Raw genomic sequence first — 26,142 nt, 5'->3', positions numbered from 1 at the left:
AAATCAAACCAACCAAGTCATGATAAGAGATCCTCTCTAGTTTTGACTAGTGATGTTTGAGTATCATAACGTAATGGTTATGAGTCAGAAGTTCCACATATGGTCAAAATTATTAGTACAATTACGTACTACGTGGTATCATCTATTAAAGGGAAAAGGAAAGTACAGGTGGTTGTACAGGAGACTTAAGACATTGGACTGAGAGAATGAGATTAGAACGGACAAATCATTATTACAGTATAAAAGGAAGCAGAGAGTTGAGCAAGACAAATAGTAAAATGTAGAAACACCAAACAAGAGAATATATACAGAGCATTCTATCGCTGATACACATGAATTCTGATCTGGACATTTAGCATGGGGTTTGTGGTAACTTAATCTATCAGGATATTAACAGGAGCATTCTAATCCAAGAAATCTGAATAAGTCCAACATGATAATATTAAGGCATATAATGCAGACCCAGTTATCAGACCAGAATAATATTAGTAGCATATACATGGAATATATATTAATATTGATGATAGACATAATACTTTGGAATTATATTGCACAAGATTCATAAATATTAATCAGATGCATATGCCAAAGTAATTCTGTTATTAAAGCAGAATTCAATGATTTCCTTGGAAGAGAAAGCAACTGCATTATTAGCAACAATCTTATTTGGAACACCAAAATGTGAAATGATGTTCTGCTTCTGAAAGTCACAAATTATTTCAGATGTAGAACCTTTCACCGGGATTGCTTCGACCCACTTGGTGAATTAATTTGTTGCTGCTAAAATATGAGTATGACCCTTGCTTGAAGATGGATTAATAGTACTAATAAGATCAATTCCCCATTGTTGAAATGGCTCATCGATCACAATTGTTTTTAATGGAAGAGCAACGAGTTTCTACTTACCAACAAATTGCTGACATAATTCACATTTCTTTACCCATTGATAAGTATCTCGGAAAAGCGTGGGCCAATAATACTGTACTCTTAAAATCTTATGTGCAGTGACAGGGGCTGAGAAGCGTCCACTACATACCTGATTATGAAAAGAATCTAAAAGTTGTACTTGCTGACTTTTATCAACACATCTAAGGAATGTTCCATCCATTGCTCACTTGTAAAGACCATTTTCCCGAAGAACAAAGCTTGGAGCTTTTAACTTGAGAGTCCTTTGTTCTTTGTATGTCAAATGTGGAGGACATTCACCATAGCTCAAATAGTATATCGGAGAACCAATCATTCATAGTGCTAACGAACAAGACAATAGGAAGAGAAGAAGAATTCTCATCTTCTACCTGCAAGGGTTCATTTTCAGCCATAAGCTGACAAAGTCCTTTTCCATGAACTAACTTGGTAGGTCGTATCTTCATATCATGCTTCTGAATCTTAGCTATCCAATTTCCTCTTTTAGTACCAAAATCCCGCCGAGTTAGAATAGCCTTGACAGTTGTATTTGGAACTAGAGCAATGATTTGAGAGTTCAAAATGTAGAACCTAAAATGCTTTACTGCTTTGACAACAGCATAAGCATGTTTATCCATTTGACCATATTTCAATTCATGAGCCTTCAGAGGACAACTCATGAATGAAATAGGCCATTTAATACCTTCATCATTTCTCTGCATCAAAATAGCAGAAAGAGTATGTTTTGAAACATAACTATACATAATAAAGCTTTTTGTATAATCAGAACATATCAACATGAGCATGTGCTATAGCATCCTTGATTTCAGTGAATGCTTTTCTTCCTTCTTGGTTCCAATGGGAAGCATTCTTTCCTTTCATCATTTCAACAATATGATGAGTTTGTTCAGCAAAATCCTTTACAAACCTTCTTAGAAAATTCACTTTTCCAAAGAAAGAATGAATTGCTGTTTTACTTGATGGTAAAGATAAACTTTGTATTGCTTGTACCTTTTTTGGATTAATCTTAATACCTTTTTTTGACACAATGTGTTGTAGAAGTTTTCCCTCCATCAGACCAAAAACTGATTCTTTTGTATTCAAAGACACACCATGTTGTTTGTGTCTTTCTAGAACTTGTTGAAGATGAAAGAAATGATCTTGACGTTTTTTAGAATAAACAGTCAAATCATCCAAGTATACAACAATATTGTTATTGATCAGATCATCAAAATGAGAGCCATTGCTTGTTGAAAAATTGCTCTAGCATTGATAAAACCAAAAGGCATCCACCTATATGCAAAAGTTCGCCATGGGTAGTAAATGCCATCTTATACTGATCATCTTCACGAACCTCAATTTGATTGTAACTTGAAAAGCCATCTAACATAGATAACATTTTTGAACCAGTAACAGCTTGTAAAACTTGGTCCATGACCGACAATGGATAATTATACTTGAGAGACATTTGATTGAGATTACGAAAATCCACACATATATGAATCTCTCCATTCTTCTTTCTAATAGGAACCATATTAGCTACCCAAGACGAATGATGGATAGGAAAAATAATACCTGCTTCTAGCATCTTATGAATTTCAGCCAAAATGGTACTTGAAATCTTGGGATTGTATTGCCTCTGCTTTTGGCGGAAAGGAACTACACCAAATTTAAGAGGAATATCATGTTGTATTTCTTTCAGGCTAAAAGACTTGAGATCTTCATAAGAATAAGCTAGAACATCTTTGTATTCATGAAGCAAGGTGATAAACTTTTCCATTTCTTCCTCTGTGCACCAATTACCAATGTTAACCAGCTTTGGGTCTTCTTCAATTCTAATGTTGTATTTCTCATATTGTTCCATAGACCTTGCCCTTGTCTTTTGTTGCTCCTTAACATATCTATCATGCTTGTCAAAAAGCTTTTCCAAGGAAACCAAATCCTTTGGATTCTTATTTCGTTTAAGATGAATAACTTCATGACTTGTTTCAGGATGTATCTTAGAAATTACTTCATTCAAAGGATTTTCACTTCCTTCAAAGTACATCTCATCAAAACCCTCCTTTGTTTTAAGAAAATTGATAATTTGTGTATCATCGTTGAACACTTGCCAATGTTCACAATCTTCTAGAATACCTGGTTGATAAACCAATTGTATTTCATATATATTGTCTTCAAAATCTTGGTGTGGAAGTAGTAGAGTGGCTGAACAACAAGCGAATCAGCCCTATCATTCAGTTTTTAGGAAATATTAAAATATTGAAAGCATTGAACAATTTGATGTAATCCTAACCTAAATCACGGAACTGTCTAAGTCAATCATTTCTTGCTTGATATTGACCCTTGATTTGACATACTACCAATTCAACATCTCCTTTTACATACAAATTTTGAATTCCTCTAGCTTGTGCCATGTTCAACCCCAATATCAAGGCTTCATATTCAGCTGTGTTATTGGTGTTAGGAAATTGCAACTTGTAAGAAAAAAGAAAAAATTCACCATCAGGTGAAATGAACACAACTCCAGCACTAGATCCCATAGAAGCACAACTACTATCAAATTTCATAATCCAAACAATAGTAGAACTACTTGAACTTGCTCCAGAATCATTCAGAATGATTTTCCCATCAAGAGAATCAATGGAATCACTTTCGGAAAAGAATTTTTTCATCTTTAAAACAATCCATAGGATCTTCTTCAAGAATAACTCTTTCCTTAGGAATAACATCTTCTTCTATGATTTCAACAGCATCAACAAATCTTTAAGTGTCTGATAGTAATGAAGAACTTTTAGAATCAGCCCAATCTTTGGCAAATTTAGATACTTCATCGGCATGTAGGTAGTAATTACCCATTCCGGCTGACTCAAAAAAAATTTGAGCATGTGGATCATTGGACTTGACTACCCACATACTTTGTTTCTCTTTCATGGTACAACTTTTGCATAACACCCTTAACAAGTATTCTAGTTTCAGTCATATCCATATTGAGTTATCCTCCTACATCTTTGCAAAAATTGTGACCAAGTAACATACCATAGGAGGCTGGTACATCAGCATCTAAGACAGTCATCGCGATCTTTTTGTTCGGGAAATACGCAAAGGAAAACTGAGCATCTTTGATTTGTCCTTTTAGGGTCACTTGTTTGTTTTCCCTAGAATAACAATGACCAAAAGACTTGGTTAAATTCAATCCTAAAACATTTGCAACCTTGGCTGGCATAACATTATTAGAGGCACCAGAATCTATGACACAGTTGCTAAACTTGAAACCATTGATCGAAAGAGAAAGATAGAAAGGTTCAATCTTTTCTAGAACTGAGGATAGAATGGTTACTAAGTTATTTGGCATATTCTTAACTTTAGGGGCAACCAAATGAATTTGGATAGGCTGGGATTGTTTGACAAATTTAGTAAGTCTATCTAGCTGATCTGGATAGGCTTGTAGATATTCTCCCTTAGACATCTGAATTTTAGTCTTTTTAGCATGATCTATGATATCAAAAGCTTGGAAAGAATTTCCTAAAGAAGAATTGAAATTTTCAGCCTGGATTTTAACATATTAGTATTAGGTATACTAGATGTAGAAGCAGTTTGATCAGCACTTAGTTGATTTTTAGCTAGATCATTAGGTAGGCTAAGTAATGTTGTTCCTCTCTTTGCAATGGTCACAGGCATTTGAGGAATATCCAAGTGCTTCTTAGCCTCTTGTTGTTGTTGAGCCAGCTTGGTTTGTGAATGTGTCATAACCACATAAGCTTGCGTAAAATCAACTTCACGATCTACATTATTGTATTGTTCATACCCAGTAGTAGAGGCGCCAGCTGCTTGAGGATCATCATGATATAGCGCAACAATATTCTAGAAAGGATATTTATCTTTATTATTCATTGGATCAGCTTCAAAGTAACCTGTAGCTATGTTACTTGGTGGTGCTTCAAGCGTGAGCCTCTCCGGAGGAAGAGGAAGATTATTCTGATTTTTAGCTGCATAATTAATTGCAGCACTATGATAGGGTCGCCTTGGAATATCCTTGTATGGTGCCGCAAATGAACCTTGAGATATTTGCTTCTTGAGAGCAAGAAGTTCATTTGCTAACTTCTAAACTAGTTAATCAAATGTACTTGGTGAAGAAGATTCCGAGGAGGAATTGTTCTAAAATCAGTTGGCATCTTTATGAATTTTTCTCGCAAGTATCATCTTCAATCTCAGTTTCCAGAGATTGTGTGAGAGCCAATGTTGTAGGAGTAGCTCTTCTGAACAAAAAGCTGACCTTAGGGAGTTGAGAGTTGATGAAGAAACACTTCAAATTCGTGGTAGTGGGTTGAGCAATAACTGAAATTCTTTGTGTCAATTTGTTGAAACGAGCAACAAATTCACCCATAGGCACATGAGACAACTTTTTCAATTGAGCAAGTTGGACCAATACTGCATCAACATCTTCAGGATGCTTGAACCTTTCGTCAAACTTGGCTATGAGGGTAGTCCAGTTTTTGATAGTACGTGGTGGTAAATAGTAAAACTAATCAGTAGCCATGCCTTGTAGAGTTTTTGCGAACAACCTTACAGACATGTCCTCATATTCAATAGCATAAACACCGTATGCAATGTAAAAAGAAACAATATGCTCATTAGGATATTCATCACCAAAAAATTTGGGAAAGTTCTTTCATGAGCCATCAAGATCATGTAGAGGCGGAGCTAGATTCAACGGTCCAAAAGTATTTCCCCAAGGACCTTGGGCCATTTACATGTCTTTAGTAAATGCGTGGAACAATTACAATAAGGACACGGGCATGCTTCAAATGAAAGCATGAGGCTCTCAAATGCGTTTCGCGTTCCTCAGTAGAGTCGCCAAAAAACTGTTGGGTGGATATTTTGCAACGGACAATTTTGGGAAAAATCTAGTCGCTAAATAGAATGACTAGCCACAATGTGTGAGACAGAGTCTCTCTTACCTTAAAGGAAAGACTCGCCCTTCTCACCATTCGTTGGATCAACTCAAGGTACGCAAGCAATTGAAAGATTTTTGTAAAAGGGTGTTACCAATATTCCTTCCTCTTAACTTTTAAGATGGAATCCACTTACCCGTGGAGAGAGTAATGGGCAGGGTAAAATCTCTAACTACCTTCTATCTAAAAGCTGAAAACGGTGATACCAATAAACCTACATTAACTCAAAGGCTAGCTGAAAGTGTACCGATTTGGCTCTAAGTCCGGTCGTATTTCTATATGAATAAGATTTACGAACAAGGCACAAAAACTTTCAAAAGTAAAGATATCCTAACTATTTTGTGAATCAAGAGATACAAGCTACAGATAAAGCTTCTAGTCTATATATCTCTACAATTGCTCCTAGTCAAAGCTCTGGCTCTAATCGCTTCTTAACTCATTTTATACTCAATTATCAAGAACACAAGATCACATAAACCAAAGATAACATATGCAAATCACAGAAAAAGCTTCTAACTTGCACAAGTAACAATCTCACTTAATCAAAGTGAAGTCTCAATTGATTCTTTGTATTTAATTTCTTTAAAAAGATGCTACACAATCGAAGTCATGCTTGCACAATTTCTCTAGAGCTCTTTTGCATACAATAAAAGATGATTTTTACAATGAGGGGACACTCCTTTATATATGTAAAGGAGTTGAGAAAAAGATGGAGGAAAAAATGGGAGCAACTCAACCAACTTTGACCTAGTCTAACTAAAAGAGAAATTATTGGATTACATGTAACTATGCATACAATTCGCATTACATGTAATTACACATTTTAGTGTAATACATCTTCAGTTACAAACATGAAATAAGAAGAAAGATGGAAGAGAAATGAAACAATCTTAGGGATTGTCATGAAGGGCCTTGTACTTGACGACGCTATCCTAGATGATCACAGGATCGGAGTTCCTATATTTTGTGTCACTGCATTTACCTTGATAACCATGGTCTTATTTCTCTTGATAGCCTGTGACTCTCTTTGATGAATTGTCTGTTGTCATTTGAAAACTTGATGTGATCAAGCTTTTCTTATTCAAGTTGTAGTGAGATTAACACATTATGGAGTCTCTGACACTTTGAAGACCTTCTCGATGATGTTCGGATGTAAACTCGGAACAACTTTCCACCAACACTCAAATTTTTTTTAATTTTTTTTTGAAGCAATGTGCTTGGCGGATTTCCACACGAACTCAGGTTCTGGCCAATTATTGGGAAAATAGAGACGAAATGAATTACCACTTCTTTGTTTTGAAACACACCTTCTTTACTGGATGTCTTCGTTCTTTATAGAAATCTGACATAGCTTGACTTGTTGCAACATGAAGATGAGAACATCTTCCAATGAGATTGAATCCTTGAGAACTTTGAGATTTGAGTTACAATGACGAATTCACAAGGGGTGGGTATTCAAAGTATGGATTAGACACTTACGAAACACATATGATGGCTGGAAATAAACTAGAAAGCATATCTATTTAGATGGAAAGGGCCAAAGTCAAAGTTGGAAAGATGGATTGCATGTGGGCACTGAAATGACGCTCTTGCATGAAATGGAAGGTTGAGTGAAATGAAACATGATCAAGTTCTTGGGAAAGAACTTGCAACTTCTTCAAAATGAAGAAAAACTGAAGAGCAAACAAGCAAAACACAAACACAAAAAAGAAACGTACCTTTGGCACAAGACTCAAACATGTCAACAAGCAAGCCACTTCAACATGCAAATTCGAATTTGGAATTTGGGAAAAAATCAAAAAAAGAAAATGAACCATTTCATCAATTTTAAAGGAAAAATAAATTTCCATGGCATCAAAATCAAGCTAAAACATGCACAAAATCAGCAAGATAAGCATAAATTAATTAGCAAGAAGGAAAATGTCCATTTACATGATGATTGTGTGCCAAAATTGGAGGAAGAAGCTCCAATGTTGATACCTAAACAAACTTGGATCTTTTCAAACCTTGCAAGGAGGAATTCAAATGAGCAGCAAAAAGAGGCATTTCTCATGCACAATGCCAAAAACGTGCCCTAAAAATGTTCAGACTTTCAATGTTTTTGTTAAATGCAAGTTCTCGAAACGTTTTTGGGTAAAAACGTGATTCACATCTGCACTTTTACAACTCGTTTTTGTCATTGAGGAGCAAAAATGTGCTTTGCAATGACCAAGACATTCATCCAAAACACCAAACATTTCTTCTTTGCCCCAAAATGTGAAAAAAATACTCCAAAAGTGGACATTTTCTCAAAAACATGGGTTCAAAAGGGCATGAGAAATAACATATTTTTGCAAGGAGATTCAACGTTTTTAGCATGAGAATACTTGGATTCGCAAAAATGACCCTAGAGGAGAACATTTGAAGACATTTCACAAAAGAATTGAAGCAAAATCATCAAAAACATGTTCTCGGAAACCAAATGCACGAAGTTTTGTCTTAAAACTCCAAATGGTTGAAAGCAAAACACACCTTTTGGAGGTGTTTGCATATATTAAGACATGCATCGAAGACCTTGACAAACCTTTTAGAGGTGTTTACGTGTTTTAAAAATATGTAAAGGTCTCTCCCAAGGCAAAAACACACCTTTTAGTTGCATACGCATGTTTTTAAAACATGTTTTTTGCCCGAAAATGGATTTTAGGAATGTGTTTACATGTCTTTGGTGCAAAACACACCTTTTTGGTGTAATTACGTGTTTTAGTTACTTGCAGTGTAATAACCCCAACTGGTTATAACTTCAACAAACACCAAATTCTTTTTTAAATCAGTTGTTTGACATTTCGTCAAACACTTTGCAAGCAAGTTTTGATACCACTGTAATGAGCCTTGCTGACTCTCAAACAATTTGTGATGAAGAATTGATTCCTCTTTTTGTTTTTGATGTTTTGCAATTTTTGATACAACAATATAGCAACAAAATAGAAGATATTGCAATAATAATTTGAGCTCAAATATTTGGAAATTACATAGGGAATATACAATTGAAAATTCCAGATTTTAATACCAATTTAGATACTGAATATATTCACAAAATATCAACAACCCAGTTGATAAAATATTCCTTATTATCTAAATCAAGAATACCTAGAAAAATTAGAAGTTACAGTCCGTGAACTTACATGTAGACATGCTTTGAAAACCCTCTGAAATGAAGACTAGCAACAACAAAAGAATTCTCCAACAAGCAAATGCAACTACAGATATGTTGCTCCCAAAGTGTGGATAGAGAATAATGCCCGACAACAGATATAAACGGTGCCCAACCAACTCCAAATTATCTAACACACAATTTGATATAACAATTCCAGTGAATGCCTTCACAAATTTCAAAACAATCTCCAACAACGAGAAAAATTAAACTTCTCCTTAGCAACAGTAAATATAGTAAGAGAAAAAGACAATTGTATACCTCAAAACAATTGCAAATGCAATGCTCAGAATGAAAACTCATAATTGAATCTACAATATTTCAGCTGTAGATCCCAAACCCTTATAGTTAAGCAAGGACACAAATTTCAGAACTTTAGAAGTGTCACAAAGACAACAAGAGAAAAATATTATTCAATCAGATGTTTTACTCAAATGGGCTCATATTTACAATCTCCAAATGGCACAAAGTTTCCCAAATGAACCTCACTTAGGAAGCTTCCTACATACAACATTAAAATATAATAAAGCACCATTATAAATTAATTTATTAATTGCTTTTGGCTCCAAAAAATGACCTTTTCCACCATAACTTATAATTTTGACATGTGCGGCCACTGTTTCGTGTTCCCATGATTTAAAACTTTTCGTCTTGATTCCAACAAGTTATGATATTGAGGCGACCAACAAAAAACACTAACAAAAATAGCAACCTCAACGTATTTAGATGAATAATAATAATAATTAACCTATCATGCAAAAACAATTGAAGAAGCATCAGAATTGAAATCTGACAACATGAAAGTGAACCTGATGATGAGAGATGACAAATAAACATGACGGGGTGACTATAAATAGACGCTCCTTCCAAGATTCTTGGAGCTCAAAACAGAAGCCCAAAATAAAAAGTGAGACCATCCTCCAACTCCTCTAACTCAACTGAGCTCATCAGAACCAACAATTTGACTTACTATAAATAGTAAGTCCTTCAAACGGAGCCAAACACACCATAGGCTATTGGAAAGCCTATAACAACACAACTAAGACCCTCAAATCCCACTGTTAGCTCACAAGGGTCGTGATAGTGAACTGACCTGGCCAACTGTAGGAATCTGCTAAAAATGGGGACATTACGGTCCTCCCTCCCTAAGATTGCTTGTCCCCAAGTGATCCTAGAGCAAAATGAACATCACAGTCCACTTGGATCCCAAAGGTAGAATTGCGTACTATCGCGATCGTGTACAAGCAACTTCTGTAGCACCAATGCCCAAATAACTGGCATTAACATCAGAATCATCAGAAGACTGCCCCTAGATGCTAATGAAGGCAACAACTCATTGGAACTCAACCCAATTGAAATACCAACTCTGTCCACACTTGAGTTCCCATCAAGTTGCTACTCATACCTAACTGGACTGTGGAGATGGTAATGTAATGTCCTCTTTTTCTAGGACATTATAATTCTATGTTGCCGACTCACTTTGCCTAGGTTTCGAGGGTGAAAAGGTTCTTTACGAGTTTCAGTTCGAGGTTTGGCCTAGACATTTCTAGTTTCAGACCCATCAGAGCAGTTTTGGCAAGTTGTTCGGATACTTACTATTTTTAGTAAGTAAACAAAGCACAGTATTTTCCGGTACCTCATTGTTGGTTTGGAAGCATCTCGCCCAGAGCTTTCCAACGAGCTATTGCAAATGATTATTTGAGTTTATTTGGTTAGCTATTTTAATTCCTGATGATTATATGGTTCACTGACTAAGTGACTATTAAAGCTCATTTAACTTGTCACTTCATTAAAAAAGGTACTATGTTCACTTAAGTGACTAAAGGACAAAAAAGGTGCTTTATCCCACATTGGTTAAAAGAGCGTGCATCACATTGGGAAAAGGGATAAAGGTACAATAGATTCTACACGGGATGTTATGAAGATATAATATTTAAAACAAATATTAATCTAGGAGCTGAAAATAGTTGTTAGTTATTTCTTCGAGGACGCAAACCTTTGAAGAAGCTTTGGAGGTTGGACACAAACCTAGCCTTCTTACAGGTTTTATCTACATTTGCCAATCTGACTGTTTTTTTATTGTTTGTAAGATTGGATCATTTGGATATTTGCATGTTATTGTATTGCTGTTGTAAAATACAGTAATGGATTTGATGGTTATCTGAGTTAACTCCTGGTTGATATATGCACTTTTTGAACATTGGAGGAATAAACAAAGCTTTTCTTAGTTTTATTGTATGTAAATCTGCTCATTAGAAATCGATTTGAATTTTGGAATTTATATTGGATATTGGTTTACTGTTCGGATTTAAATCTGCTAGTATATATCTTAGATTTTTGGTAAAATATCTGGAAAGGGATATTATAGGTAAGAACGATAGGTACCTGAATCACTACCACCAACTCCAACCTTTGCCAGAATGTCCTAAGTGTGTAGATATTGCAAGGGTCTAACTTGTAGCTATCAATCCCACTTGCAAAAGATGGTGCTAACCCATCCCATAATGGATGGTATGAAATTGGAGCCAACCCACGCCGACGTGAAACCAAATCCTCTACTTGTGGGTCAAAAGAAAAATGATGAGTACTCCTCACAGTGTAATGCTGATAAAAACTCCCAATCTTTGTCACGGGCTCATCATCATCAAAATGGGAATTAGAAGATGACTCCAATCTCCGACTCCGAACTATTGGTGCCGGATCCTGGGCAACCCTCTTAGCAAGCCCAACCTCAAAATCCCTATGGGGAAGCATAGTAGAGAGAGTCTCTACAATCTTTCCCACCAACCTCTGAATAGCACGAGAGCCTCAGATGAGAGTACCCTCAAACACTATGTATGAATCCTCCCTCACATGCAAACTCTTCAATAGATACTCCATGAAGGACTCTATGTAGTAGAAATTATATGTGAAAGCATCAACCTGCTCCCTTGCAACCCACAACCGATCCCTCTGAAAATGTGGCATTGCCAATTGTCCAATGGCACTAGTTATATGAAATGAAGAAATAGATTTGCTTCCGACAAAAGGAAGCAAATCACCATGAGAGTTTGTCTCAACTGATGTTCTCACCTCCTCTATACCTACTGCACCCATATGTTGGATGAATGTGTTGGCCACATTATCATGTCCGTCATCCTCAATCGTAGAAGTAAACTCACCACCAACCACAATATGCAACTGAACTAGATCTGGGGCTAGTGTGGTCCGAACATGCTCCAACTCTACAGTCACCTCATCCAATCGTGACTATGACTCCTGCAAAGCCAACTGAGTACACTGAAAAGAGTCCATAGTCACCTCAAGTTCTTGGGTGAGCTTAGCCACCTCGTCCTCTTTCCCTAGCAACATCTCATAATAGGTGCTACCCTGCTCTAAAAAGTAATCCCTGTTAGCAACTAATTGAGAATAACTATGCTTCACGATCCTAAGAGCCTCTCGAAGCGCATGAACCTCTACTAGGGAAAGACTACTGTCATTATGCTCATCTAATACAGGAGCACCCCAACCAGATGTAGCTAGCATCTGACGGATAGCATCATAATGCTCAAGAGCTGAATAAATGTCACTATCACCCACCTTTAGCTAGCAAGTCACATGATGCCTTTGTAACCAACATACAACACCAACACAATTAGGAACCTCAACATATTTAGATGAATGATAATAACAATTCACCTGTCTTGCAAAAACAATTGAAACATCAAAATCAAAATCTGACAATACCAAAGTGATCTTGATGAAGAAAGATGATGAATGAACCTGAAGGGGTGAAAATAAATAGATGCTCCCTCCAAGATTTTTGGAGCCCAAACCGGAAGCCCAAAATATAAATTGAGAGCATCACCCAACTCTTCTAACTCAATTGAGCTCATTGAAACCGATAGTTTGACTTACTATAAATAGTAGGTCCCTCAAACGGAGCCAAAACACAATATAAGATGCTGGAAAGCCTATAACCCCGCAACTGAGACCCTCAAATCCCATTGTTAGCTCATGAGGGTTGCGATGGTGAATGTCCAAGCCAATTGTAGGAATCTGCTAAAAATGGAGACATTACATCCCCGGTTACTTCTCCATCTTCTATGAGGTGCTCCCTTTAAGGTGCTTTCTGGAAGAGACATTCTCTATCTAAGGCCCATGTCACATATGCATATGTTATAATCTACAGAATATTCTAGCCTTAAACCATATTAAGATCACTCTATTCCCAAAGGAAATCTCTTGATCTTAAGCTATTATGATCACTCTCTTCCCAAAAGGACTCTCTCGATCTTAACTATTAACCATATTAAATCATATCATTCTCCTAGTACTCCATATCAATATATAAATATATACTTTTCTATATACGCATAAAGTATAAATTATCCATAAAAATATATATCAATATCTTTTCATTTCATAATATCCTATATATATACATACATATGTATATATAACATAATTATTCATCGTATAAAAAAATAACATAATTTCAAATTCATAAAGTTACCTCTTTATACTCTTTCTACCTTATATGATTTACCTTCCAGTTATTATACTTCTTTCCTTACTCTTGTATACTACCCCCACTTTGGCATATGTAAAGGAGATTCAAATTGGGATAAGGCTGCCTTATTTTAAACATTAATACTCCCCATTCTCTTAATTTATTGTCACGTGGGTGTAAAGAGTATTTTGGTATGTACTTTGCTGGTCATTGGAAAATGCCCTTTCTCCATGATTTATATGTTTTCATCCTCTCCAATCTATGATTGGTCCACGTTCCATCTGCAACTTTTTATTAATATATATTTTTTCCTCATATGTTTTACTCCCTTCTTGATATATATACCTACCTCATCGACTTGGAAGCAAAAGTCACAACTCGTGTTTTGCTAATTAGATTTGTTATAATATTTTTATTATGTAAATCATTTTTTGCCATCAGAATATGGTTTATTGATTGTTAACGGTTGTAATATCTGAATATTATATGATAGACTACAAACATATATGTGGGTTTATAGGTTTACATGTTATGTATTATGCAATGGTTTTAAAAATTATATGTCTTCTTTATTAAATTAATTATAATAAACTGTTCCTTCTCCATTCTTGATCCGTTTATAATTAGGCCTTCCTTATACTTTAAATTATAATATAGTTGAAGATTTATATATTTTTATTGTTATTACTTGTTTATTGATATTGTGATATCATTTTGTAGTTATAATTATTTCATTATTGTGTACTTATTTATAAGATCTTTGTTTGAAAAGGGGTCATGACAAAAGTGGGCTACTTTTGCATCCTTTTTGTTTTGATGTATCTCGTTCTTTTTAAATCATGAAAGTAATTCAATTTAATGATTTCATTTATTCTTTCTCAATTAAGTCCCAAAACCTTATTAAAAGCTCCTCAAATAGAAAAAATAACAATTAACTTCTCCCCAATTCAAATGATGATGAAACTCAGTCTGCCCCCTATATTACACCACAATATGGCTTGGTTGGTACGAAGTGTTATATTGTTCATTCATTTAAAAAAAAAAACTTAATTGAATTTTATATTTTCTATCCAGGTCTCTTGTCTTTCATGATTTTGTTGCTAAATGCCTAACGAAAGAGCCTCGTCTACGGTCTACAGCTACTGAACTGCTGAAGGTAGTCTTGTACTGTCCTTGATTATGCTGAACTAGTTCGTACAAGCTGTTTTATATACTTGGTTTTAAGAATAGATAATTTTTTAGAAAATATGCAAATCATATCAGGGCTCAACAATGAATTTTACAGCAATGCATCTCCAAGAATTTAATTAATTAAGAGCGATGTGCGTTTTGATCTTGAATCACAGCACAAGTTCATTGAAAAATGCAAAGGCAAAGCTGCTTCCATGCTGCCCAAAATTGAGAAGGCAAGACAAATAAGAATAGAGATGGCTGCACAAGCATTTACTCAAGGCCCAGGGACGTCCTCTTCAGGGGGAGGAGTAAGATTTATTTTTCATTTTTTGGAGGGATTGAAGGAATTAGAGCCCAAAGCATTTATGCAGGCTGCAATAAACCATATAAAGTTTATGAGTTTTTTGAGCTTTAATAATAATTTTTTTTTCCATGCAGCAATGGTCTTGGGAGAAAGGACAGACATTGAAAATGAATGAAAGTAATGGAGGAACTGTGCTAATAAAGTCTGATAAAGTTGCCCTTCCAGAAGTAACAGGTGAGAGAACTCAAGCCAGCATTGCTGAAGGACCAGTCACAGTTTCTAACAAAGAGGCTCAACCACAAGGTAAGGCTTACATCTCCTTTTCCAGTTTTTACTCATACTTCCTCTTTTCTCTTGTATGATATGCCAATGCCAGCCAACTTAAAAGGATCTGGAAACATGGTAAAATATATGACTTGGATTTGTGGTGCTGTATTTATTACTTACCAAATCTTCTACCATTCTCTGTGACATTGAAATAAGATTAGTTGTGCCAATTTGTATTGGGAACAATTCATATTTTCAAGTTGTAGCTTTAGTAAAATACTAAGTAGTTAGCTAGCAACCTACCAGGCCATTTTGAGGTACATGCCCTGACTTAAAAACTAATTAGGCTTTCTTGTTACTTGAAGTCTTGGGAATAATGATCACACATAATACTGCCAATTCAAATGTTGTTTTTAAATGAGTGGATTTCAATTGACTTTTGAAAACTATTATGGAAACAAGATAGAATATTGATATAGGTATTAAACTAGCAGAGAAGATTTACTCATTAATGGTGAAAACAATCTCCCTTGTGAGAAGCAAGGACCATAATTAATTACACTGTTACAATGTTGGTAAGATAAATGATGCTGATACAAAAGCTGATTTGAAAAGAATACCACTGAAACCACACTAAAACAATTCCCAACACCCAACTTGAAATACACATGACATAGCTTGAAAATAGGTGACTGGAAGGCTGATTGCAGGTTTTGAAAGTGGAGTGTAAGTACACTGTAACAGTCTGGCCAGCAATATAATAGAGCTCAGATTATTCCGTCAAAGCACCTCCAACATGCCCGACAAGAATGCATCGGACCCACTTCTTCAAAATAACTCCAAACCATCATACTTCTCATTGAAAATTATGTATCATCAATCCGAGAATGTAAATCTGACATTTGGTGGTGTGAAAACCCAGTTACAGCATGTACAATGGCCTGTTGTAATATCCCTCTAAGAATGAAATCTAATATATATATATATAGTTGATCATTGAATGCATTAAATAAGATAATTAAATAATAATAAAAAATAAATAAATATCAAGGCAAATTACACTTTACCATATTGATACAACTAAATCAATATTTATATTAGACAAAAATAATATTCACTCACGCTGATCAAATAACATTTAATAATAATCAATATGAAATAAATATAATCTATTCATTTATCTTGGAAATATAAATAATAAACAAAACATCTAGTCAGATGATATAATGAGTAACAAATAACAAATAATAAACCAAGAGTGAATAATGAATAACATTTAATAATCAACAATAAAATAATCTAATAGTATAAGAGTATGGGTCGCTTGACCAAAGTCACAACCAAAGGTCGTGATGTTGGTCAGAAACCATTGAATGTCCCTTGGAAAATGCTCGTAGAAGAGTAAGGACGGGTGAGGAAGGGAAAGGAAGGGGAATAGAGACAGAAAAACACCCAGCCTGATAACGTGGATAGACAACAGTGCACAGGAGAAGATAAATAATAGTTGTCCAATCTTAAGACAATACAATCAGCAGTTAAAAATCAAAACAACAAACAACCAGGGTATGAAAGCATAGACCCAGAAATTACATTGGAGATGTGGGAAATAATCTATCGATAATAATGTGGCATAATCAATATGCAACATAGAACTGAATTAGAATAAAGAGGAATAAGAAGATCGAACAGGAAGAAGAAATAAGATGATAAGTAGATCTGATGGGAATGACGAATAACGCTGCAGGACAAGGCCACATGACCATTCAAGCCCGAACTGATTAAGAAGTGGTTGGAGCGCAAATGACAGCAGGGAATAAGTGATAAAAATAAAATAAAATTAAAGTTAGGAAGGACTTGGCAGTGGTCTACGAGAAACATTAAAGAGGCAGCAAACATGTAATGAAAATAAATAAAAACACATAAAATGAAATAAGACAAACCTGAGGTATTGAGGCACCCACGAACATTCCAAAGAAAAATTCATCATGTTATATTAGCAGGGAAGTAATAAAGAGAAGACACAGGCAGAGAAAATAACAAACAAAGGGAAAGGCTCAATTGGCATCGACTTGCAAGTAAAAGCAAACACAGAAATAAGATAAGTAGTGACAACAAAGGAATAAGTTGAAGTTGTCACTGAACCATAAGAGAAAACACAAGAGCTGGCAGTAGCATTGATCAAGTTTAGTGGCAGGAAACCATAACGAATCAACAACCGTGAAGGATGATACAGTAGAGAACGAGGGAAGGAACTATAAATTGCATACGCATAGAGAATATATAGACCACAGATACAATTAAACATGTAACCCAAAACTATACATATGCCAGTAGTATAAAATAGAGATCATGATGACTGTAGACAACAAACATATTGGATTGAGAATAAGAAATTATTAATGCTCATAACAAGAAATAAAATAATAATTCTGAGAAGAGATTAAAAGGCAGGTGGAGGAGCAATCCAGAGGTATGATTTCTTGATCTTTATTTAATATTTATGAGATCTTTAAAATTCTTAGAGACAAAGCTAATCTTAGTTAAGGGCATCCAATAAGGGATGTCGAGTTTCTCTAATAGAGAGCTTTGGGACAAGAGGGCATTCAGTTTGAATGTCGAGTCTCTCTGAAAAGAAGCTCAGAGACTAGAGGGCATTCCTTTATGAATGTCAAGATTCCAAATTGGAATCCAGGGAGGGATTCATTATGAATCTTATATATCACACACACACACACACACACACACACACACACACACACAGACACAGACACAGAGACACAGACACAGACACAGACACACACACACACACACACACACACACACACACACACACACACACACATTGTAGTTGTTAATCATATGCATATGTTAGAGATCAGAGGCTTGTTTAGAGGCTTTATAAGCACACTCTCAATATGGTGGTTTCTTAATTGAGAGTAATTCTCGCAAGAGGATTAGGTAAATCTGAGAAGATTATTATCTAAGGATCACGAGGGGTTATGTAATGTTCCCTTTTGAAACATTAGAATTATCGAAGCCTTATTTTATAATTGACTTTGAGACTTAGGCTCAAAATATTAAAAGGGTCAATTTAATGATATTTGAAGGACAAAGGGGCAAGGAGGAACAAGACGAAATGCCTTAGGGAAGTTGAAGAGCCATAGGGGAATAAGATGAAAAACAGAGAGGAGCGGAAGAGTCTTGGTTTGTAGATTAAAAGGGGAAAGAGGCTCATTGTTGGACATGCTTAATTTTATTATTTAGTTCAGGTTCCTTTCTTGTGAGAGTCTCAGAAAGCTTCAGCTTTCAGCTAGTTGGAGGACGTAGCCCCTCGTGCTAGAAGATAGTGGACGCAAACCCATTGTCCCGGGGAACATCACTTCAGGTGTTTCATTTGCACTTACAGGTTCTTATCCTATCGTTCCAAGCCGACTATTGAATTTTTATTTAGGATTGGTTTCTGTGTATTGGTTATTGTATTGCTGTTGTATAATACAATAACGTTTTAGTTGCTGGTTGTTATATTGCTGCTGTATAAGGCAATAACATTGCTTAAGATATTATAAGAGTTTTCAGTTTTCATATTATCAGTTTGTAATTCATGATTATATGTTCGACATCTTGAATTTTATTTTGGAAATAACGAATTGTAATCTTGTGGAGGACTGTTGGTTTTATTGAATGTCTCGTTTACATTTGTTTATATTGGAGTCTGATATTGTATTCAAGTAGAGGCTGGAAAGGTGTCGGTTGGTATTTCTACTGTTTACGTATGTGCTGGAAATTTATCTTCAAAGTTTATTTCTGATTTTATAGCAAAAAAAAGGAAATTAGTTAATATCCGGTTTAGGATATTACAGTGGTATTAGAGCTATGTATCCTATCATCATGAAAAATCAAATTGGTACATATAAAATAATCTCATATTAGAATATTTATTAGAGGTAAACTTTCAGAAAGAATTATTAGAACAAGTTTGGTTGCTTGTGAGTTCAAAGTAACAACCCAAAGGTTTTACAGTTGCCTTAGTCTTATCTGAGTTTGACGAGCAAAACTTGTTATTTAGTTTTGAAGTCTTTGCCCTTGTAAACATTATTCTTTTATGATCTACACACTGTTACAAATATTATGAACGCAGTATTTGGTATTGGTGATGTATAGGCAGTATCAACAGATGTACTTAAATGCTAGTTGACAAAGAGGTAGATAAGTTTTGTTACACTCGCATATGCATGGGGTATAACGAGAATGTTTACAGAGAGGATACATAAAAGAATTGAAGAAGATCCTTCTACATTACTTAAGTTGCAAAACTTCGCTCCTTGTTAGACATAACACTGCTACAAATTTCTCAGAGCGACAAATTTATTACGTGTCTCTGAGTATTACTCGTCAGAGCTTGTAGCTCATGTGCGTACAGTTTTGGACATAGTTCCTATAAATATATTCAAAATCCTTAAGGATGATGTAGCAAAGCTAGTTAAAAAGTTGCATGAGTTTCCTAGTCGTATTGAAAAGAGCAATCTTCGTCTAGCTTGATGAGCGATATGGTTTAGCAAAGGCTACCTATCGATTAGTTGTTTTCTCCAAGATTGAAGGCAGCTTGGGGACAAAACAATACTTGTTTGACTCATGCATGAGCTTACAAAAAATTCTTCACGCATTTAGAATGCATAGAGTAACAATCTTCAGTGATGAGCAAATTTCCTTGTTGTACAACGATAATGACATAGATTATTTTGAGGCAAAGTTTGTGCTTTCAAAACAAGTGTAGAGGGTATTCATCTAGCATGGGAGTATAGTTTGACCAGAGATTTTTTAAATCAGAAGACTCTGTGAACATTTCTATATCTTGAGCGAAGTCCTGGGAGAATAGCAGCTCTGAACAATCGTTCTCCTCTTGGTGGTGATCAAGTTGCCTCTAGGAAAGAGCCGTTAAATCTCACTCAGTAAAGCGTTACACATATTCAAGAGTTGCTCACGGATACGATGAGGATGTTGTGAAGTGGGAATTCAGTTTACATCCACCAAAGGGAAAAAAGGGTAACATGGAGCGAAGATGAAGAAACAATAAGGAGATTACCATATTTAGGGACATGAGTCGAGAGACACGCCAACTGTAACGCCTAAGGAGACTAAAGAAACCGATACCATGGAGGTCATAGGATTGGTATATTTGCCCACATAGAAGCTTGTAACATCAAAGCCGAATAGAGGAACGGTCACTAGTGGGTGCAGTGAAATGGTTTTGCCTTTGTTCAAACTGCCTTCAAGTCAAGAATCATTGGAAGGCGACAATGGGAACAGGAGAGTCTGCACGTGCCATTACATACTCTTGACATTTGAAAATATGGAGTCGTTACCTGGAAGATTTTTGTGAGATGCTGGCTTACACTTCCTTTGTCGTGAACAAGTTTTCGAGTAGGGAATTACGGTGAGTGACAAATAATGTTTGGGTGGTAAGTGGGTCACCACCGAGGAGAATTTACATCTTTAGTCTTCACCAAAGTAAGACGGTTAGGAAAATTTCATTGTTAGAATAAGAGGGAATCTTCAGGCACTCACAGATGATTTAATATATATATTGTGCAAATATATCAACAACATCCGAATATTGATAAGGAAATTCACTTTAAATACTTCATTCTGTGAGCGAACGTGGAAGACCAGTATGAAGCAGATTATATTGGTTCATAGATAGAACTCGATAAAAGATATACGTTAGTGTTGAGCATAAAGTAAATGACATTATGCAGAAGCAACAGGAATATTATATAAACAGAGGAATTCCCTGAAGGATTGAAGACGATGCAACAATAATATGGCTACATGGTTGTACCAGCAAATAACTTGATTTATCATTCATAAACATATACAGTGACTCTTTCAAAACAATCAAGATCGATGTGGGACAATAGTTATCAAGAGGTTGAGTATTCATGAAATAAAATAGTGACTTTTAGATTGGCAATGAATAAGATGGTGATATGTTTGTGAAGACGTCAAGAACCACAAACTGTTCTCTAGTAAAAGATGCACATCTACAAGGTTTCGTCAATTCCAATATGCCCGATGCTTTTGAAGATCAATTGCTGTTTATGTCTTCACATTTATTGGGCAGCCATCAGTTGGATTTTCAGAGTGTAACAAGTGGTTAGACTCTCCAGTATGAAATCGAATATATTGCTCTCATTGAAGACGCTAAGGAAATAATATGACTGTAGCAGTTATTGGTGAATAGGAATGCAAACAACATGTTTTCCACTCTCTTTTGTGATAGCAAAAGCACTACTCATCTGGCTAAGAATGCTGCATTTCATAGTTGAACAAAGCACATTGAGTTATCACTTCATCTGAAGCATTCTTGATGAGGGCAAATTGAAAGTTGAGAAGGTACGTACAAAGGTGACTTCTCTCAATTGGATCAGCTGAAGATTATTTGAGTTCCAGCTTCTGCAAATTTTCCGTGTTGGCATTTTCTGTTTACTGTTACAATTGTGGTGAAGTGCCAGTGAAGGAATGAGTATGCAGTGAAATTCTTATCAATTGGTGGTTTATATAGTAATACAGACTGGAGCATATTGGTCGCCACATGTTCGCTGGAGACACATCTTGAATACAAAGAATTATATTACTATCGCTCAAACTCACTTGGGCCTCACTCATTAGGTTAAACCTCACCCGCTTTGAATGGGAGGTGCTTTAGGTGCAAATAGACAGGAAGGTTGAACATGCATTGAGAACAAGAGAAAATCAAGAATTTCTATATTATGCCGAACTTGAATTGCTTACTCCTCAATTGCTTTCATTATATGAATCTCTGAAACCACAGGGGAGGAAGAGACCAATAGGAAATTACTCTCATCTTTGCAAAAGTTGATAAATAAACAGTGGCCAGGGGCTCGTCTGCATCTATTTGTACCATGTGCTAATACTTTTGGCGTGTCTAAAAGTGACAGATGTTTATTTCTCTATTGACGATGAACCTTCTAGCAAGTTCGAGTAGTGAAAATGCGGAACTATGAAGCAAAATTAGAAAAGAGAGCAGCTTCCTTAAACATGGAGAATATTTGGGAAAAGAATGAAAATGCTTCATCAGTCATTCAACAAATCGAAAACCAGAAATGGTATTTCAAAACAGAGGTACTTGATATGTATGATGAATACGAAAAACTTCCTCCGAAGATTCAAAAAGAATTAGCCTTCAATGATTTCTTAGAGTTCCATCCAAAACTCCAAAACAAAACCGATTTGGCAAAAAGAAAGTATCTGGTGTTGGCCGAGGATCTCTTTGCACAGGGACAACACACAGGAGTGTATGAAGAACGTCCGATAAACCAAAATTATCTTTTGGATTATCTTGAAAAAGAAGAGGAGACAACTACCAGAGATGGGAAGCCTACTCGCAATCATGTACAAGATGTTACACGAAGTGCAAATTTCTTCGTTGGTGACTTGGAGGTAAGCTTTGTCAGGCAGAATAATGAAATAGATTGCACACAAGGTAGTAGCAGTTTGGGACCTTGGTATGATAAACCATATATTCATGATACTCAGAACATGAATTTAGAGGAACAACCCAAGATGACACTGCATGACAAGGAATAGTTTCAGCAAGGAGATAATGAAATACATGCCGTACAGAATCAACTAAAGGTTAGTGAAGACATGGTTGTGGCATTCTTGGTGCAGTTTTATAGTACCCACGAGTTGGTTGAGGAGCTCTACAGGAAGGTCCCAAGGGAGGGAGAAAGTGACTGGCATGTGGCCAAGTTACGGAAAGTCAAAACAGCCCTAGAGACTATGAAATCAGATTACTTATATCTGCTGTTTGACAGGGATTATATTCTTAAGGTTACTGAGATTTATGCAGGTCAGTTAAAAAGGGAAAAGGATGAGATTGGGGATCTTAACAGGATGTTTAAGCATGTTCGGGAGGCACTGAGTGAAATTCAATTTTCTCTACAAAGAGCAGAAAATCAAATCAAGCTCATGGAACACTCTCGAGAACATGAGAAGAAAATGAGGCAGGAGTTCTTCCAGGAAGTCATCAACGAACTGGAGAGCATTCAACAGATGTATGGCTTGGATAGCTGCCCCAAATGTTTAAGTAGCAAAACTTCAGAACACTTTCAGCTTTTCGACAACCCTTTGTTTGAAGTTGTTGCTGATTAGACGTCCGACAATCCTCGTTTTGTGTTAAATGAGGGATCATCTCTTGTTTGCCATGAAGTGGAAGAGTTTGATTTCAGACTTTGGAATCCTGGCTCAGATTCTAGCAGTTAATCCTGATCTCAGCAGGGGAATGATGAATCAACTTCTTGTTGCTTATCATTTGATCAGTTCCAACATATTTTCTGATTTCATTCCATACAGGAGTTGGGTGAATTTTCTTCATCAGCCTTTGAACAGTTCTTGGTGGCATATTTATTTGAGGTTTGTGGATGGATTCTCAACATTTTTCATACTCATAGCACCTATGCGTTTGGGAATTCTCCAAGTTTATGTTGATAGTATGAACTTTGATGTCCATGGGATGGTGGTTTCAGCTTTTGAGCAGTTCATTTCTTACATCATCCACTTAGGTCAGGTCTTCACATTCTACTGGATTATATATGGACCCTAGATATATTTATATCTCATCATAGCAACGAGGCAGCGTAACAGAGTTTGGGATCAAGGTATTGACAGATTGTATCTATGTTTGGACGAGGATTTTATGGTGGTCATGATGTTGATTAGTGTTGATCAGTTTATAGTTGCAGGTGCTGATTTTTTTCAAAGAATTATATGGGATCCATGGATCGGTTGAGAGAGATTGCAGAGAGACACTTGGCTTCGTAGTATGGCCGAAGTTGTTTTCAAGGCTGTTTGCAGACTTGCATGGGATCTTGGTACTAATTGCTTGAGGACAAGCAATTTTAAGGAGGGGAGATTTGTAATGTTCCCTTTTGAAACATTAGAATTATCAAAGTCTTATTTTATAATTGACTCTGAGACTTAGGCTCAAAATATTAAAAGAGTCAATTTAATGCTATTTAAAGGACAAAGGGGCAAGGAGGAACAAGATGAAATGCCGTAGGAAAGTTGAAGAGACACAGGGGAATAAGACAAAAAACAGAGAGGAGCTGAAGAGTCTTGGTTTGTGTATTAAAAAGGTAAAGAGGCTTATTGTTGGGCATGCTTAATTTTATTATTCAGTTCAGTTTCCTCTCTTGTGAGAGTCTCATAAAGCTTCAGCTTTCAGCTAGTTGGAGGACGTAGCCCCTCGTGCTAGCAGACAGTGGACGCAAACCCATTGTCCCGAGGAACATCACTTCAGTTGTTTCATTTGTGCTTATAGGTTCTTATCCTATCATTCCAACCCGATTGTTGAATTTGTATTTAGGATTGGTTTTTGTGTATTGATTATTGTATTGCTGTTGTATAATACAATAACGTTTTAGTATCTAGTTGTTATATTGCTGCTGTATAAGGCAATAACATTGCGTAAGATATTATAAGAGTTTGCTGGTTTCGTATTATCAGTTTGTAATTCATGATTATATGTTCGACATCTCGAATGTTATTTTGGAAATAATGAATTGTTATCTTGTGGAGGACTGTTGGTTTTATTGAATGTCTCGTATTGCATTTGTTTATATTGGAGTCTAAATTTGTATTCAAGTAGAGGTTGGAAAGGTGTCGGTTGGTATTTCTATTGTTTACGAATGTGCTGGAAATTTATCTGCAAAGTTTATTTCTGATTATATAGCGAAAAAAAGGAAATCAGTTAATATCCGGTTCGAGATATTATAGGTTAGCGTGGGATTAGTAAATAATTAATTTGATAGTTATTTATTTTAAGATTTACTAAAACTTGTTGCAGGTTTATAGATAGTGATATTGCTATTTGGATTTAACTGTGTAGTTTTTGAGTCAAACTCATTGACCCATATTTCATGAGTAGTGATTCGCACGAATCGATCTCTTAGGAGAATAAATGGAGCACTTAGCAGTCATTGAATCTAGGTGATGGTCAAAGAGGTGAAGCACCGGGACTTCCCGGAAGGTCACCCATCCCAGTATTACTCCAGCTTAAGCTCGCTTAACTACAGAGTTTCCTCCATAGTTAAATAGTTCATTTCGTATTTTCATAATGTACTAACAAACTATTACAGGTTATAAGCTCATTATCCAATCCAACCAGAGGGTACATTACAGCTGTATGGCCCCTATCTAGGCTCTAAAACTCCAAAAAGCATTACAAAACTGATAGGAAATGTTTCCAATGATCAATGTGCCTTAAATCAATAATGAAAGTCTTTCAAAATACAGCTCTTAGGTAGTACAACTCAGCTGTAGGAAAATGGAGGTCCTACTACTAATAGCAATAAGGGAAACCATTGCAACAATGGCCAAACGATCATCAGATAAAAATAATAAGTTTCCATATTTCCAACAAGAGGTATGGCCAAGTACAAGCAAATGCTATACCCTGCAAAGGGAATGCTCAGAGCACTTGAAACAGACCATCAACTCTCTCTCCAATATTCTCAAAATGTCTGCCAATAAGCAAGATAATAAAATATCAAAATCTTCCATAGCGGAAACCAAACTAGAATTTTCAATTTACATAATGGTGCCCTTTGGATGAAACCACACTGATCTAGCTAGGGATTATCTTCCATATCTGAAATCAAAAGTCTAGAGAGAGTTTTATTCATATTCACTGGTTCAAGTTGATGACATCATCAAATCAACGACATATCCACAAAAGCTCCTTTCATAGGTCATGTGAAGGAAGTTACTGTATCCAAATTACCATAATTCCTCTTCCCTCAAAAATGACGTTTTTGAAATAATGATACAATTCATGTGC

At 35.8% G+C, this 26,142-nt stretch overlaps 1 protein-coding gene across 2 annotated transcripts in view; it reads left to right on the top strand.

The window, feature by feature from the left end:
* SIK1 (Protein kinase superfamily protein) overlaps nt 1-26,142 on the top strand; it is a 234,777-nt gene that overhangs the window by 121,103 nt on the left and 87,532 nt on the right. For both annotated transcript variants that reach the window (XM_089820509.1, XM_089820510.1), the window contains exons 11-13: nt 14,612-14,693; nt 14,884-15,018; nt 15,149-15,317. In XM_089820509.1, coding sequence (XP_089676635.1) covers nt 14,612-14,693; nt 14,884-15,018; nt 15,149-15,317 — 386 coding nt within the window. The remainder of the gene's footprint in view (nt 1-14,611; nt 14,694-14,883; nt 15,019-15,148; nt 15,318-26,142) is intronic.

This window comes from Cupressus sempervirens, chromosome 3, assembly GCF_028749045.1.
Source record: "Cupressus sempervirens isolate cs-2001-9-10 chromosome 3, ASM2874904v1, whole genome shotgun sequence".
Classification (NCBI taxonomy): Eukaryota; Viridiplantae; Streptophyta; class Pinopsida; order Cupressales; family Cupressaceae; genus Cupressus; species Cupressus sempervirens.
The sequence above is the reverse complement of the archived record's forward strand: the minus strand, read 5'-3'. Positions and strand labels throughout refer to the sequence as shown.